Below are 16,262 nucleotides of genomic sequence, written 5' to 3' on the forward strand. Positions count from 1 at the left end.
CAGTAAATTAAAACCATACTAAATATTACATATATGTACTTTCACGGTATGCAATCTGTCGATACTTATAGTTTGGCACTGCACAAGGTAATGTTTTTCTCTGACTGTTAATGACGTCTTTAGACTAAATCCATTGGAAGTTTGGATTGTTAATGGAAGAACATCATCAATATATCTGAATGTAAAATTAAATGATCTGGCTTCTTTGATCTTCTTGTTTTTGACAAGTGTCTGAAGGAAAACGGACTCATATGAAAATAAGAAAAGGTCGGCAAGGAGAGACGCACAGTTCGTTTCAATAGGAATGCTGATAATTTGTGGAAACAGTCTTAGTCTTAGATGCATGATTTTTTTATTAGTTGTTATTGGCTTTGAACTAGCTGTCAGTAACTGCGAGTACTCTCAGATCTGTACCTACAGTCTTTTTGTTTTTGGGATGTATAAGTACCCGTCTACGTCTACTCTGTGTTTTTGTTAGATGTATTTCTATTTGTATCTATCTGAAGAGTTAAGCCTTTTTCAACTGATTTTTATAGTTTGTTCTTATGTTGTACTGTTACACCACTGCTCCAGGTTAGGGGGAGGGTTCAGCGCTCGCAAACATGTTTAACCCCGCCACATTCTTTATGTGCCTGTCCCAAGTCAGGAGCCTGTAGTTCAGTGGTTGTCGTTGGTTCATGTCTGTCATATTTGTTTTTAGTAAGTTGTTTTGTTATGAATTAGACCGTTAGTTTTCTCAATTGAATTGTTTCATATTTTTCATGTCGGGGCCTTTTATAGCCGACCATACGGTATGGGTTTTTCTCATTGTTAAAGGCCGTACGGTTGCCTATTATTGCTTACATCCACTTCTTTTGAACTTTGGTGGATAGTTGTCTCATTGGCAATCATACCACATCTCCTTATTTTTATATTAATCACCCTTATTGTGACTGGTATATCTGTGTATTCGAATTTAGTCTGAAATATTACAGCCACCATTAAAAAAGATTTTTTTGTGGGGTAATTTGGTTAGAAGTGTGATAAGAGAGTACTCGCATTGGGTTAAACCCAGCTAGATAAAGAAACTATGTGTTCTTACACTCTAATATCGTTATCGTACTGTCCATAGATGCCATATGCAACTTTGTGTACATAATTTCAATACGAAAAAAAAATGGGGCATTTAAATCGTATTTGGAACATCAAATGTTCAAAGCATTTTATAAATGTGCGTCCCTTACATTTGTACTGCACTGTATAAACTAATCGATATGTAGGCTATTTAAAATTTCGGATATGTTACAAACTATTTTAAAACTGTCAAAATACAATATATTATTTATAGCGTAACATTAAAATTGCATTGCGTAAAATCAGAACAATATGGCCGACATTCAACAATTTGATAATTTCATGTCTGTAGCGTTTGGATTGAAAATAACAGTTGAAGGGTTACAAGATTTTGTAACTGACTCTTTGAAAATAACACATAGAGACATTTATAAGAAATGTTCACCAGGAAACTGTAAGTTGGACTGCAGTCGGAAGTTTGGACATGCGTTTGGAAAATGGTGTACTGTGTGTATTGACTGGAAAAATGACCTTCATAAACTGAACCGTTTCAAGAAATATTGGGATCGAATTAACTGGAAAGATATCGATACAATTGACTTTCCACATTCATTTGAAGAGATGGCAAAAGTGTTTGTTCAGGATTTCCAATCTGTCAGACAGGGAATTCTTCAAGATTTAGGAGCCTTAATGTCATTGTTCAAGAATTTGAAAAAATACAATGGTATGATTTCTGATCAAACCATTGCTAATGTTCAAAGAACACGAAATCAAAATTTTGCTCACAATTATACTGTTTTCTTACATGATGTGGAAAAGATTCACAGTTTCGATAGCCTTATTACTCTCCTTAGAATGCCCGATATAAGTACTACTGAAAGTTCAAAAAAGGCCATTGCTGATTTAGAAGATTTAAAACTGAATCTGAGAATACCAAAAGAAATACTTCAGCAACCTTCAGCTGAATTAGTAGTTACATCAGTTCAGCTACTAACGGAATCATCACCCAATGAAATTGTTAGAGTATTTTTTCAACAGAGATTTGGAAATATGATGACATTAAGGCATGATGGTACTAAAAACAACAATATAATTAAAAAACGAAACAACAGTAAAAGCTGCAGTTTGCTGAATCTTCCACTGGTGATATTTATTTTACTACTTCCTGGTATTGTAAAATTGATCGCCACTGTGCTTAATGGACAGTTTTCAAGCTTTGATGAAGAACATTTAAATGAAGGTAACTTAATGACATGACTTATCATATATTTTGATAATTTCTAAAAGTCAAACATTTATGCATTTTTAATGTCATGATTTATCAAACATGTCCATTTTTTAGACTGCAGTCCTTTTGCACCAATTGTTATTTTTAAGACGCATCATTTATGCTAAATTTTATTTTTGTAAGTTATCAATTGCACCAGAATACGGAATTCATTTGCACCAACCTACGTGTATGCATATTCATCAAATTATCAATGTCTAGCTGATAGATATATCAGTCTTCAGCAAATTTAGGTATCTTAATAACAATACTTTATGGAATAAATGGGTCTAATGTTGCATACAGAAGAGTGGAGATTGATAAGCGTACGTAATTTTAACGTCAAATGATCTGCAAATGAAAGGCAACATAAAAAATATCTGAGAAACCATCTAAGATCAACTTTTCGAAGTTGTTCAAAATTAATGTAGACCGGCTTGAAAGGAATGATTCGAAATGTGTTCGAAAAATGAATGTACATTGATAGAAAAAAAATATGTCTAGGTTAGACAAAAAACGAACAAAAAATTAAGAAAAATACAACAAAGTGTACATAAAGATGATGACTTCGTATTATTCAATGATATAATTGTTGATTTTGAAGCTTATTTGAAACTTCTCTGCTGGAATGCATAAGATGTTGTCACTTGTTTTCATTTCGATTTTTTTTATCCAAAAGTACCATTAAATTGTAAAGTGTAAAATAAAAATTCATCTATCGTTTACTAATGTTTTGGCGCAAATGATACTTACCATTTTAAAAACTAGTGCCGCACATGTATAATTGGCGCAAATGAGTTTTTTTTTTTTTTTCAAAAGGATGCATTTTTGGTGCAAACCGATTTCTCCCTTTTTTAAACCAACTTCCCAAAGCTTAGTGTCGATAACCCAGAAGCATTTATTAATATAGTGTGGGTAAATATACCTGACTGTTAGATTGTTTATAGAGGGAGTTTCTCACTATCAAAAAGCGAAATAAAAAAAATACCGAACTCAAAGGAAAATTCAAAACGGAAAGACCCTTATCAAATGGAAAAATCAAAAGATCAAACACTTTAAACGAATGCAAAACAACTGTCATATTCCTGACTTGGTACAGGCATTTCCTTATGTAGAAAATGGTGGATTAAACCTGGTTTAATATCTAGCTAAACCTCTCACTTGTATGACAGTCGCATTAAATTCCATTATATTGACAACAATGTGTGAACAAAACAAACATACATAAAAGGTAAAAATGTCAAAAATTGGGGTCAACATTGTGTTATAATCTTAATCACTATAAAAACAAACAACTATGCCAGCAAAGAAAAACAAAATGGCATATAGACACTGTATAGACAAAGCTCATAAGCAAAAATGAAAATTAATGAATACAAAAAATGACCATAGCACCATAGTTGAAACAATGGCGGGATAGATAAATACACGCCATAAGGATATTAACAAAAAATGGCTTAACAGTATAGGTATAAATACAAAGCCAATAAAATGAACACTATAATTAAGATGATAAACAACGTCAGTACCTAGAATATATACTTCAAGACCATTATGTATTATTTGCGAGGTTGATATGGAATATTTATCAACAAGGTCTTGGTATCTTCCGATGATTTTTTTTAGAAAAGGACGAGACGTTCTTTGACACAACCCTGGTTCGTCAACTTTCTCCTCAGACACTGGTGACGTTTTTTTAAAGTCTGAGTTGCAGCTGCAAGCTCTAGAATGCCGAATTAGTTGGGAAATGTATATCCTATATGCAGGAGAAGTTGGTATATTGCTGCTAAGGTTGGGGAAATTTATGATATGAAAATTAAAATTGTCTCGTTTGTCATAGATTCTGGTACTGAGATGACCACTTTTGTCAAATTCGAGGTATAAGTCTAAAAATGAAGCCGTGTCTGTTTCTTTAATTTCTAATTCTGGAGGATATATTAATACATGGAACCCAATCAGAAAAGTTTGGATTGTTAATGGAAGAACATCATCAATATATCTGAATGTAAAATTAAATGATCTGGCTTCTTTGATCTTCTTGTTTTTGACAAGTGTCTGAAGGAACACGGACTCATATGAAAATAAGAAAAGGTCGGCAAAGAGAGACGCACAGTTCGTTTCAATAGGAATACTGACAATTTGTGGAAACAGTCTTAATCTTAGATGCATGATTTTTTTATTAGTTGTTATTGGCTTTGAACTTGCTGTCAGTAACTGAGAGTACTCTCAGATCTGTACTTAGTGTCTATTTGTTGTATAATGTTTTACCTTTTTGTTCACTATTAACAAAATATGCCTTTGGTATACCAAAACTATAAATTTATAGCGTGTGCTACTATCTTTATATTGAAAACCATTGTGTATTATTTCTTTGAGACGATTTTTCAATTTCATATGGGGAATGGTGGTGTAAAGGGTTGAAAAATCAAAGGTTCTGAGAAAGATCAAGATTTGAAATTATCTAGAAGTTCTTTGGAGTTTTTTTGAATCCACATATGGTTAATACCACCACACGAGTTTCAAATAAAATTGAGAATAGAAACGGGGAATTTGTCAAAGTGACAATATCCCAACCAAAGAGCAGAATACAACCGAAGGCCACCAATGGGTCTTCAACATAGCGAGAAAATCCCGCAACCGGAGGCGGGCTTCAGCTGGCCCCTCAACAAAAATGTGTACTAGTTCAGAGAAAATGGACGTCACACTAAACTCCGAAACATATAGACGAACCAAAATTTAAAAAAAAAAAAGATACAAGAATAACAAAGGCCAGATGTTCCTGACTTGGGACAGGCGCAATGCGGCGGGGTTAGATATGTTTTGAGAGACCTCAACCCTCCCCCTATACTTATGTAGAGTAAACAAACACAATGTGTCACATAGCAATACGTACAGTAAAACTCAGTTGAAAAGAAGTCCGAGTTCGATGTTTGAATTGGTAACAGACGAAGCTAAGTATTTTTGAAGACCTTCTTTTACTGCGGACAGAATTTTTGTCAATCTAATTGGCAATTCCTTTGTAGAACATGCAGATGAGACGGCAATGTACTGTTTTTTGTACGTAATTTTGTGAAGCTTAGGTATCCAATACAAAACAGGTCTTATTTATAAGTATCACTTCCGTTATTCCTAAAATAATACAAAACAGTAAATATAAATGTATAAATGTAAATCTTAAACCAATATACATCTCAGACTCTATGATGCCCTTTGTGCATTTTAAGAAGACATGTTGTCAAATACGTTCTTAAGGTACCAATTAAACACCTTGACTTAAATTAATTTGGCTCGTTAATTTTCATAAAATTTTGACAAAATATTTACTTGGACCTTTTGACAAAAATATAAAAATTTCAAAAAACTTGAACCACACACTTTATCGGAAAAATGTCATTGGATATATAGCAGTTTGACAAACACTAATTTTGATCATTGAGAAGCTTAATATTTTATTAACAATAGAATATGATTAAAACGTTTAGCTGATTTTTACATAGTTATCTCCCTGTAGTGTTATTGTTCAACCTTAAACGGCTTCAAACACCATTTGACGTGCCATTTTTATGTATTTATATACATTTTATGAGATTTATCATTCAAATTAGTTGCTCATTTGTTTAACATATACAAACGAATGTCGGACACATAGTCATATTCAGTTTCTGTCTTGCCACGACGAAGTCGCAAAGGCGAGACTTAGGTGTGCTGTTTCTGACGGCGACGTCAACCTGTTAAAATTTGTGATTATGCCTGTCAATGGGGAACCACTGATTGTAATAAGTCAATGATATTTTGATTGCAGTTGTATAAGCATCGGCATTTATCATTTCCAGTGGGATTATTTCACCCGCCTCCAGAGTAATAGTCTATTGACTTTGATGCCTATTTTTACATTCATATTGTGGAGAAGTTGATGTGTATGTTTACTTTTACTGTGTTTTTGTTACTTTTATTTATGATATATGATCTTAAAAAGCAATGGGGGATGTTTGTGTGTACATAAAACTGGTTACGTCCGAAAACATATGCCAGTCAATATAGGTTGTTGTGCTGTCGAAAAATGTTTATCAATCATACTGTCATTTTTTTGTATCTTTACAGAATTTTGATACGCTTGTTTTACAAAGAAAGAACAATTAAAGGGGCATTAGCTGTCAAATTCATGTCCACCGATTTGGCTCAAATTCTCATATTTGATTTTTGACATACTAAAACGTATATCCAAATTATTAAAAGTCTGAAATAAACAACTTTCAATGCATGGGCTCGATAATATGTATCGACATTTCGTGTATTTTAGGCTAGACGCTATTTAATTAACCATCGAGATGACCTCCGAAGACTGCCGACGGTAATATAACCCGATATAAAATAGATATAAATAGGTAGCGAACTCGTGCAACTGGATTTTTCTAGGTCTGTTTGATTCATATTATAGGTTAAGAATATATGTTAATCATCGTTTTTACCTGTATAAGAATTAGTTTTTGTGGATCAAATCAGTCTATCAAATGGTTAACCCTTGTTTCACATTCAATGTTGACATTCTTTTCCTTTTAATAACTGAACACGCTTAATTCATGCGTAACCTATCTCTAGCTAAGGGGTTAAATTGAAGGTCACATGAATACTGATTCAATGAGGAAAAAACACTTGCACTAAACTGGCTTCTAAAAGTGAATTATTATATCATTATTTCACTTTCATTAATGATTGAACAAAAAATCCAAGTATACTAAGATTGCAATGTAAAAACTTTAAAAAAAAACGATCACTCTTTTTGGAAGACCAGTAAGGTCACACAATGAGCTAACTAATATTAATTTACTTCAGTTAAGAATATACATGTGAATTGTACCAATATGCTTTGAACCAGGAAATTCGCTATGTTTTTATTTTTGACTAAGATTAAATCCAAGATAATGTGGTTTTAATATCTTCTTAGTAAGGCAAAATGTATGAACGAGCCTTCACACAAAACCACTGTGCACGTCTTATCTTTGTTTATAGAGGTGCTGAACAACTTAACCAGTCAAACATTAATGAAACTCAATACTCGTTTTGAATGCATGCTCACCTGGATTAAACGGACTTGGATTTATCCCACAGTGTTGACTGGTCAAACCAATAACTCTTCTTTAAATGATATGCAACATTTATTAGGGTGATGCAAGAAAGGTCTACTTCACAAGAATAATATCCTCTCCCATTAAACTCTAATTTATTTTGTATTCAAAACATAGTTAGCATATTAGTCAAGTACATGATATGGTAATTTCATGGCATACTTAAATGTATAACAACAAAAAAACGAACTCTAAGGTAAATCCAAACAGGGGAAGTCTATAAAAAATAACAAAATCAAACGTTATCAACCAACGGAACGAGTTAAAAAAAACAACTGTCATATTCCTGACTTGGTACCGGCATTTTCTACCTAAACCTCCCACTTGTATGACAGTTGAGCAACCCAAGCAGACATAGATTAATGTGACAATTATTAAAAAGTATGCTCCTACTGAATACTAGTATTCAAGAAATATCTACTGCTGGACAATGTTACGCAATTAATAAAGAATCGATCAATCATGCCAAAAATATGGGCGAACATGACCAACTAATCATGAAAACAATTACCATCCATCTAATTGAAATATCAATCTTTTATGGCTTGAAGTCTAAGGAATTACCAGTCATTTCGGGGCCTTTAAAAGCTTGTTATGCGGTATGGGTTTTGCTCATTGTTGAAGGCTGAACAGTGACCTAACGTTGCTAATTTCTACGTTTTTAGGGCTCTGGTGAAGATTTGGCAATCATACCGCACCTTCTTATTTTTATATTCAACAATGAGCAAAACCCAGATCACATATAGATATAAAAGGGCCCAACATGACAAAATGTGAAACAATGAAACAAAGTGAAGAACAACATCCTTATTTATGCTGAAATTAGTAAACAAAAACAAAAACAAGTATGACAAACAGCAACCAACTACAAAACTACTAAATGACAGGTTCCTGACTGACTTAGTTGGGACAAGCACATACAGAATGTGACAGGGTGTTAATTTAAAGACAAGAAGATGTGGCATGATTGCCAATGGAACAACTATCCACCAGAGACCAAATAATGCAGATCTATGTAAGCAACTATTTCGCACAGTACGGCCTTCAACAATGAACAAAACTCATACCGTACAGTAAGTTATACAAGGCTGCGACATGACAGAATGTTCAATAATTCAAAGAAAAACCGGTTTATGTATAAAACAATAAACTAAAAACAAATATGATATACAGCAACTAACAACAACCACTGAATTTCAGGCTCCTGACTTGGGACAGGTACATACAGTATGTGGCGGGGTAAAACATTTTCGTGAACGCCAAACCCTATCTTAAAACCTGTGACAGTGGTACCGATACTGCACAACATAAGAACACGCTGTAAAATCATTTGAAAAAGGATCTCCTTGTTTTTTATATTGTCTCATTAGATCGACACAAAGCACAAAAAAACAACCAACAAAAAGACTAAAGACTTAAGTATCGATCTTAGAAGTTAGAGTACTTGCACTTACTGTCAGCTTATTAGGCCAATACTAACTCAGTGAAGTATTTAATAAACCATATGTCCTAGACTAAAATATCAATAACAATTCACATCCAACTGATTTAGTGTAAAGATATCATAAACAGTCTTCGAAAAGCATGACCGCCTGCAATGAAACTACCTTGCTACAAAACCTCACTTTATTTATCTAAATGAAAAATAAAAGTCAAAGTGATCTTATTTTTGTATTGACATCATATTTGTAATTCCTACTTATGAAATGATTAGTACATTACATGATGTTTACAAGGAACGTGATACAATTGTGTTTTTCAGTCCACTTGATAAGCGTTTCCTTATAATTACCATCGGATTTGTTTTGTCACCATACTAGGCCTTAGCCGCGTATCTAAGCTGAAGATCATAAACAGCATTTTATTAAAATCAAATACAACAGAGGTATCGATTTTATCAACTTATTTAGTATATTTAATTAATCTATCATTCAAAACTTAATACATCCCTTTTTTGATAACATATATAACAACCTATTTATTCGTATACATACATAAAAAAAGTAGAAGTTTAATTTTTAGTTATAATGCGTCAGTTACATCAGATGTCAGTAAAGAAGATAATGCTACTTCAACATGAAACTGTGAAACATCGAATTTTCAATTAATCCTTACGGCCATGTTTTTACAGGGGACCGTAGCATGAAATTGTGATACTTGTATTACGATTACAACGATTGTAGTTCAATTTTAAAAAGTCGGTCGTCAATTTTGTAAATGAAGTCGATCAAATTAAAGTTCTTCATCATACCTTTCATATTTTTTTCCAGAATGCTTAAGTATGCGGTTTGACGAAAATTGGAAAAGTGATTTGGATTTCGATTTATATGTTGAAGAGCTGAAAAGCCAAAGTATTGTCGGTAGGCAGTGGCTACTGCCAATATTAGAGTCAAAATTAGACCAGCCAAACAGAGAAATTCTTCTGACAGCTGACATGGGTTTTGGGAAATCTTCGATTATATCTTATATTGTTTGTGCACAACAAAACAGTGTTTGGCATCAGCTGAAGAAACAGGTATTAGCTTACCATATGTGCAGGTATGATGTAATAAGTTCATCAAAGCCTGATATATTCATTAAAAATTTAGTCGGCAGAATAGTAAAACAAATACCAGAACTTGGGAACTCCATTTTGTCAGATGACCGAGCATTAGATTTTCTTTATGGTGTAAGATGCAGAGAAGACCCCGTCGGCTGTCTTGAATTTTCCCTGCTTAACCCACTGAAGAACATCTGGAAAGAAAGAACTTATATCATTATCATTGACGCAATTGACGAATGTAAAATAGCAGAAGGCCATAGTTTACAGGACTTATTGTACAAAAGAATGTCATTTTTTCCCGACAACGTGAAATTTTTTATAACGAGCCGAAACATTGAGCAAATAACACACAAATTCAAACTGCTTGATACCGTCAGTCTTGATAACTATACACAGGAAAACCTAATAGATGTTCGTTCATTTATTGATAAGACGAAAAAACTTAGCGATAAAGACATAACAACGTTGACAAAAGTTTCAGGTGGAAACTTTCTTCATGTAAAACTATTTTTGCATTTCTGCTTACAAAAAGGTTCCTGTAATTATAATTACATTCCAGACACTTTGGAGAGAATAAATGTTCTAAATTTTGAAAGAGTATTTTCGGAAAAGGGATTGTTTGAGGAATTTTTTGATATGTTTGCAGTTTTATGCTCTTTACAACACCCCATTGATGAAAATCAATTGCTAGACGTATCTGGTATCAAAACAAACGCGAAAATGCAAGCTCGTCAAATATTTGGAAACGAACTCGGACATTTTTTGAAGATTTCTGATGGTAGGCTCTCGTTTCAGCACAAATCGTTGGTCGACTTTCTTACAAATTTTTCCAGGCAACATTTGAATTTTTATATTGATGTTAAGAGAGGCCATAAACTATTTGCAAAATATTTGTTACAGTCCTTAAATCTTACAAAAAGCAACAGTTTATTAGAGGTAGATCATCATGTAGCTTTGTCTAAAGACTTAGATTTTGAAGATGGGCTAATGACTCATGCAAGATCCTTAAATCAAGGAAAACATATAATTAGCTCGGAACTTTTACGTAACGTGGTAAGACAGTATGATTCGTATGAAACGGTGCAACTAACGATAAAATTGATCAGACTTGACGCATCTAATGTTAATGAAGCGGAACTGTCTCTTTCGGCTTTTATTGCAGTTGCAAATGAACACGAAGAATCCTTCAGAGCGTGCTTAGAAAATGGCGCAAACATCAGCTACATTCATGATCCGATGTTTTGGTTGGTAAATGGTGACTATTCATTTATTTGCAAATACCTGTATTGTTGTTGATATAGTCTTTTACATTTATCAGCTCAAAAAGGATATATAAGAAAACAGATTTCATTATTATACCTAAACAACTCTTTGGGTCAAAATGCTTTTCAGTTGGCTGCTGAACATGGCCATACATCTATAATGAAATTGTTTCTTAAATATAACAGCTCCTTTGCGGATTTTTATTCACTCTACCAATCAGCACTTCAAGGAGAGTATGCTGCTGTGGAAATGATTTTAGGTTATATTGACGATATGTGCCAGCCATGTGTTCCTGAGATATACACAGAGTTGTTAGAATATAATCTAACATCAGAAACGGGTCAAATCAAGTTTCATGGGCTACATCAATATGAGAAATGGTTTGTAAATTTAGATAATGTGTTTAACTGTGAATCTGCTTTAAATGCAGCGGTTAGAAATGGATACGTTGATATTATGAAACTTTTGATATCAAAAAGCATTTATACAGTGAATTGTCCTTCTTTTGATGGGTCTATCCCGTTAATGACAGCAGTAAAGTACAACCAAACGGAACTTTTTAAAATATTGTTTGTAGTAGGGACAAATAAATTACATAGATGCCGCAACATGAAAGATGTAGATTTGTTCTACTTGATTAAAAAGAACAATTTTCATTTAAGAATTAAAAATTTTAAACAGTTTTGTCCAACATTTGGCGGTGTTGAACATTTACTGGCTTTATACGATAATTTGGATATTATACAATTTGCACGTGAGAAAGGAAATTATTCTTGGTATTCAAGAGACATTGACGGTGTGACGCCAATCCACTACGCTTTCTGTCACAATAGCATTAAATTCTTGAAATATATTGTACTGGGAAAGAGATTGTCGTATCTACGTGCAAATTTAAGATCAAATAATGGCTCTTCGCCATTTCATTCTGCTGCTATATGTAAATCTACTGCACTATTTTACTTCTTTAATCCTAACAAAAACAATAAGTATAACATCATTCCTGATGTTATGGATAACGAAAACCGTTCCATTCTTCATTATGCCTTTTTACAACCATTGAATAGTGAGGACTTAGTGAAAATAGATTATCTAGGTCATGATGCTTTTACATCATCGATGTAACATGTTGTTGAAGTTTCAAATCATAACATACTACACAGGGATATTTATGGCAGAAACTTTTTACATTATGCAAGCTCAAGTGGAAATTATTTTGCGTTTGTACTTGCTAAAAGTTCGAAAGTCATTGGAATCTTGTTTGATGAGCTGATACAACAAAAGGATATATATGGAAGAACTTCTTTCGAAAGTGCATTTGAAGCCATACCAGAGCATGATTTTTTGAACCGTTTAAAATGCCTAATAATTGCAGTTTGAATGATTTGTTTTCATCTTCTTGTAAGGCAAACCTCTCTGTCCTCCTTTCACCACACGAGTACGTTATATTATATTTGTCAAGGGATTTTCATTCTAAAAAAGACTTTTCACATGTCAATGTAACAGATCTATTAATCACGTCTATTAAAAAGTCGAGGATTTATCCTATACTTACTCTAAAGGCATATGCAAGTGACGAATTCCATACCGCGGTGTCAAATCCTGTTCTTTCAAGTATGATTTTAGAATCACCTACACCGTTTCTTGCTGAGCATATGTTGGATATTTACAGTTCCTTATATTGCAACGGAAGTGAGAGTCCTTTGCACAAGTAGTACAGAATGAAAGAAATAGACAATGGACGTTTTCTTCATATTCTTTCCTTGACCGTTTATTTGTAAGGTTTTCTAGTATCTATTTGGATAACTGTTACGACAAAGACGGGTACAATTTACTTCACAGATCTGTCATCGGCGGACACCCAAAAGTGGTCAAGTATTTACTAGTAAACGGAATGAATGTATTACAGAAATCAAAAACTAATCAAAGCGCTTTAACTCTTTCTGTCCTGTTGGCGCCTTATACCAGAAACGGATCCATTCCATCGTACTATACAAACCATTCTAAATTTCATTCTTATAAGTTAGTTAACAAAACAGAAACCGCAGACATTCTATTTGATCATAACGGAAATGTAAACTTTGACGATATAGCGTCGATACTTCTAATGCATTTGGGAAATTTACGGTTCAATCGTACAAAACTTAAACTCGTCATTTGTCCATATCACATTGACGATTTTGGATTAATGCATATTGCATCGGCAAAAGGAATGGCGTCCTTTATGAAATCATCAAAGGAATTGTTGGGTGGTGATATTTTGAAATGTCGTGATATTTATTGAGTTACACCAATATATCTTGCTTATATGTATCGTCAAACTAACATTGTACAGTGGCTTGAAAACATGAATTGTGCCTTTCATCGCCCTAATACAGCAAGTGAGACTATATTAATTTACAATTTAATTGAAAACTATGAACTATCTTTGCCATATATATGGCGATGTTTCACAAATTTTGGACAAGGCTTCAAAGAGTTGAGGAGAAATCAGATTTTAAAATGCACAGGACAAGATCTTCGTTTACACAGTACGTTTAAAAATCCGATTAAAAGAATTGTATACAAAATTCTGCAGGATAAAATGTTAGCTAGTTTTAACGAAAATGATTGGCAATGGTTAAAATTTGAAAACTACCATATGTTCCTTTTACAACACCATCGGAAGAAAAGGTCGCACAATCAAGTTTATTACTTATACAGACTTCTTCTCTTATTTGGTTTTGATGACAGACGTTATTTATTTCAACTATTATATTCGATACGTACTTCTGCAAAAGGAACACGTTTCGATCCTATATCGGATTTGACAGTTAAAACCCTTTTCGATTCAACATTTAGCAAAAAGTACGAACATTTTAGAAAATTAAAGATGGAAACGGATTTACATACGAACTGGTTATCTTATGAAAAACACGCTGAACATAGAGAAGATTTTCAATACGTCTTGTACAATAATTATGAAGTTGAACATTTCAGTAAAATTCTACAACAGTGGGATGAAGTGAGTGATGCTGAAATAAAATTAATAGACAATGCAAATAGGAATTTCAATGTTTGCCGGATTTCTTTATCAATTAATTTATTCTTTAACACTGCAATTCAGAAAATATCCTACATAAAAACAAACGAGCAATTAAATAGAGAAGCCATGACATTCATACCAGATTGCAATTATGTTTCATCACTTAGCTTGAGAATGCTATATCATAACATGGATAATACTTTTAAGTTCATTGCAGACTTAAAAACACCCGATAAAAACGAATTTAAATCATTGGTAATTGAACTTGAATTGCGAATTAAAAAAACTGTTAAGATGATAGATTCGTTTCCAGAAACAGAAAACGCAAACATACAGCCCTTTGAGTCATTTTATTGTTCGCCTGTATTCCATGGTTTTATAGACAATATAAATGATTTAGAAATGTATAATATGATAAAATGCACGAAACTGTATGCCAATAACGAACATTTGAAAATCTTTAGAAAGTTTCTAATTACAATGCTACAAGCTGTAGAACGTGAATTTGAATATGACTATCATATATAAGACATAAATTATCATTATTCCCATTATGACGCGATCCCTTTGTGTAGTAGTTTACAGTAAATATTGTTTTTAAATGTTTTATTAAACCTGCTTACGATACTTAAGTTAAGACCATCCGCTTGTGATATTATGACCCATTGCCTATAATATCATGGAAATTCATGTGACGGGGTAAATGTATGTTTCGGCTATATTTCTTTTCAAGACCAAAGTAGAATAGACAGACGTACATAATATATTTTTTATTATTATTATACATTAAAGATTTTGCGCTTTGATCAAACAGTTGCAAAATATTGTTTTGTACCAGAATGTTTTTCTATTGTGGAGCTTAAATATGTTGATCTGTAAATGTCTGTTGGTTTTTTTTCGTTTGGTTGCTAGCTGTCGAAGCCTTTTTGTATTTTCAGCGGTTCTGAATAAAGTTTGATTTAATAGATTAGATTCAGTTATTGCGTTTCAAATACAATTAGCTTTGTGGTGTATTTTCTGTTGAATCAAATTCCTGCAACCTATACCAATTTGTGCATCCTGTTATGATACGGGAAACCGGCGTCGTCAACAATTTTCGTCGGCCACAAGAGACACAATGTTGTTGCTTTTGTAAGAACACCAAGATAATTCATATCCTCTAAGCAGACCCTTATATTCTTTAATGTTAGTCTGTCATATGTCCGTTGTCCTTGACCTCATTTTCATAATCATGGTTTAACGACTACTTAGTTTATGATTTCGTGTATGTTGGTGAAATTTTGATATAAAAAGCTATTTTGTTCCAACATGAGTTCAGCACGGAAAGTGTAAAAGGAATTTTAAGTTATCCGATATGATTTCGCATTAAAAAAAATGAAAAATGAAAATATCAGTATATAACGTTAACTAAAGGCTCCAAAAAGCATGAATCGCTCATCTGGAAAAAAAATTATAAAAGCTTGCAAAAAGTCCTCATTTAAGGCAACTTGTATATGTTATTTGGATGAACATATTTTCTACATATTGCTGCTCTCTATCTATTATAGTTTCTGCCAAAAATTATAAAATGAGTAAAAGAGGGACGAAAGATACCAGAAGGACAGTCAAACTCATAGATCGAAAACAAACTGACAACGCCATGGCCAAAAATAAAAAGACAAACAGACAAATAATAGTACAGATGACACAACATAGAAAACTAAATACTAAGCAACACGAACCCCACTAAAAACTGGAGGTGATCTCAGGTGCTCCGGAAGGGTAAGCAGATCCTGCTCCACATGTGGCACCCGTCGTGTTGCTTATGTTATTACAAATCCGGTAAATAGTCTAATTCGGTAGATCACATTCGTGAAAAGGGAAGGGTATTGTAGTTACGACATAAGGAACATATCCGATATCATCTGTGAAACGGTTATTCCATAACGGTCAACCAACTCGTGATGGCGTCCGTAAAATTTACGAAGGGATGATTCCAACTTCACCATT

General features: G+C 33.2%; 1 protein-coding gene across 3 annotated transcripts; it reads left to right on the top strand.

Annotated features, from left to right (window-relative positions):
• Positions 1 to 1,360: 1,360 nt before the first annotated feature.
• LOC127709026 (protein TANC2-like) lies at positions 1,361 to 15,243 on the top strand. 3 transcript variants are annotated; one of them, XM_052214308.1, is made up of 2 exons: positions 1,361 to 2,293; positions 9,717 to 15,243. In XM_052214308.1, the coding sequence occupies exons 1-2, from the start codon at positions 1,366 to 1,368 to the stop codon at positions 11,282 to 11,284; spliced, it is 2,496 nt and encodes an 831-aa protein (XP_052070268.1). In that variant the 5' UTR covers positions 1,361 to 1,365; the 3' UTR covers positions 11,285 to 15,243. All 3 variants share the same exon structure in this region, with proteins under 3 accessions (XP_052070268.1, XP_052070269.1, XP_052070270.1).
• The last annotated feature ends 1,019 nt before the right edge of the window (positions 15,244 to 16,262 follow it).

Source organism: Mytilus californianus, unplaced genomic scaffold (genome assembly GCF_021869535.1).
Source record: "Mytilus californianus isolate M0D057914Y unplaced genomic scaffold, xbMytCali1.0.p SCAF_7, whole genome shotgun sequence".
Lineage (NCBI taxonomy): Eukaryota > Metazoa > Mollusca > Bivalvia > Mytilida > Mytilidae > Mytilus > Mytilus californianus.

Coding starts and splice junctions, on each gene's coding strand:
- LOC127709026 (XM_052214308.1), top strand. CDS start 1,366: ATGGCCGACATTCAACAATTTGATAATTTCATGTCTGTAGCGTTTGGA. Junction 2,294..9,716: donor TGAAGAACATTTAAATGAAG/GTAACTTAATGA, acceptor ATTTTTTTCCAG/AATGCTTAAGTATGCGGTTT.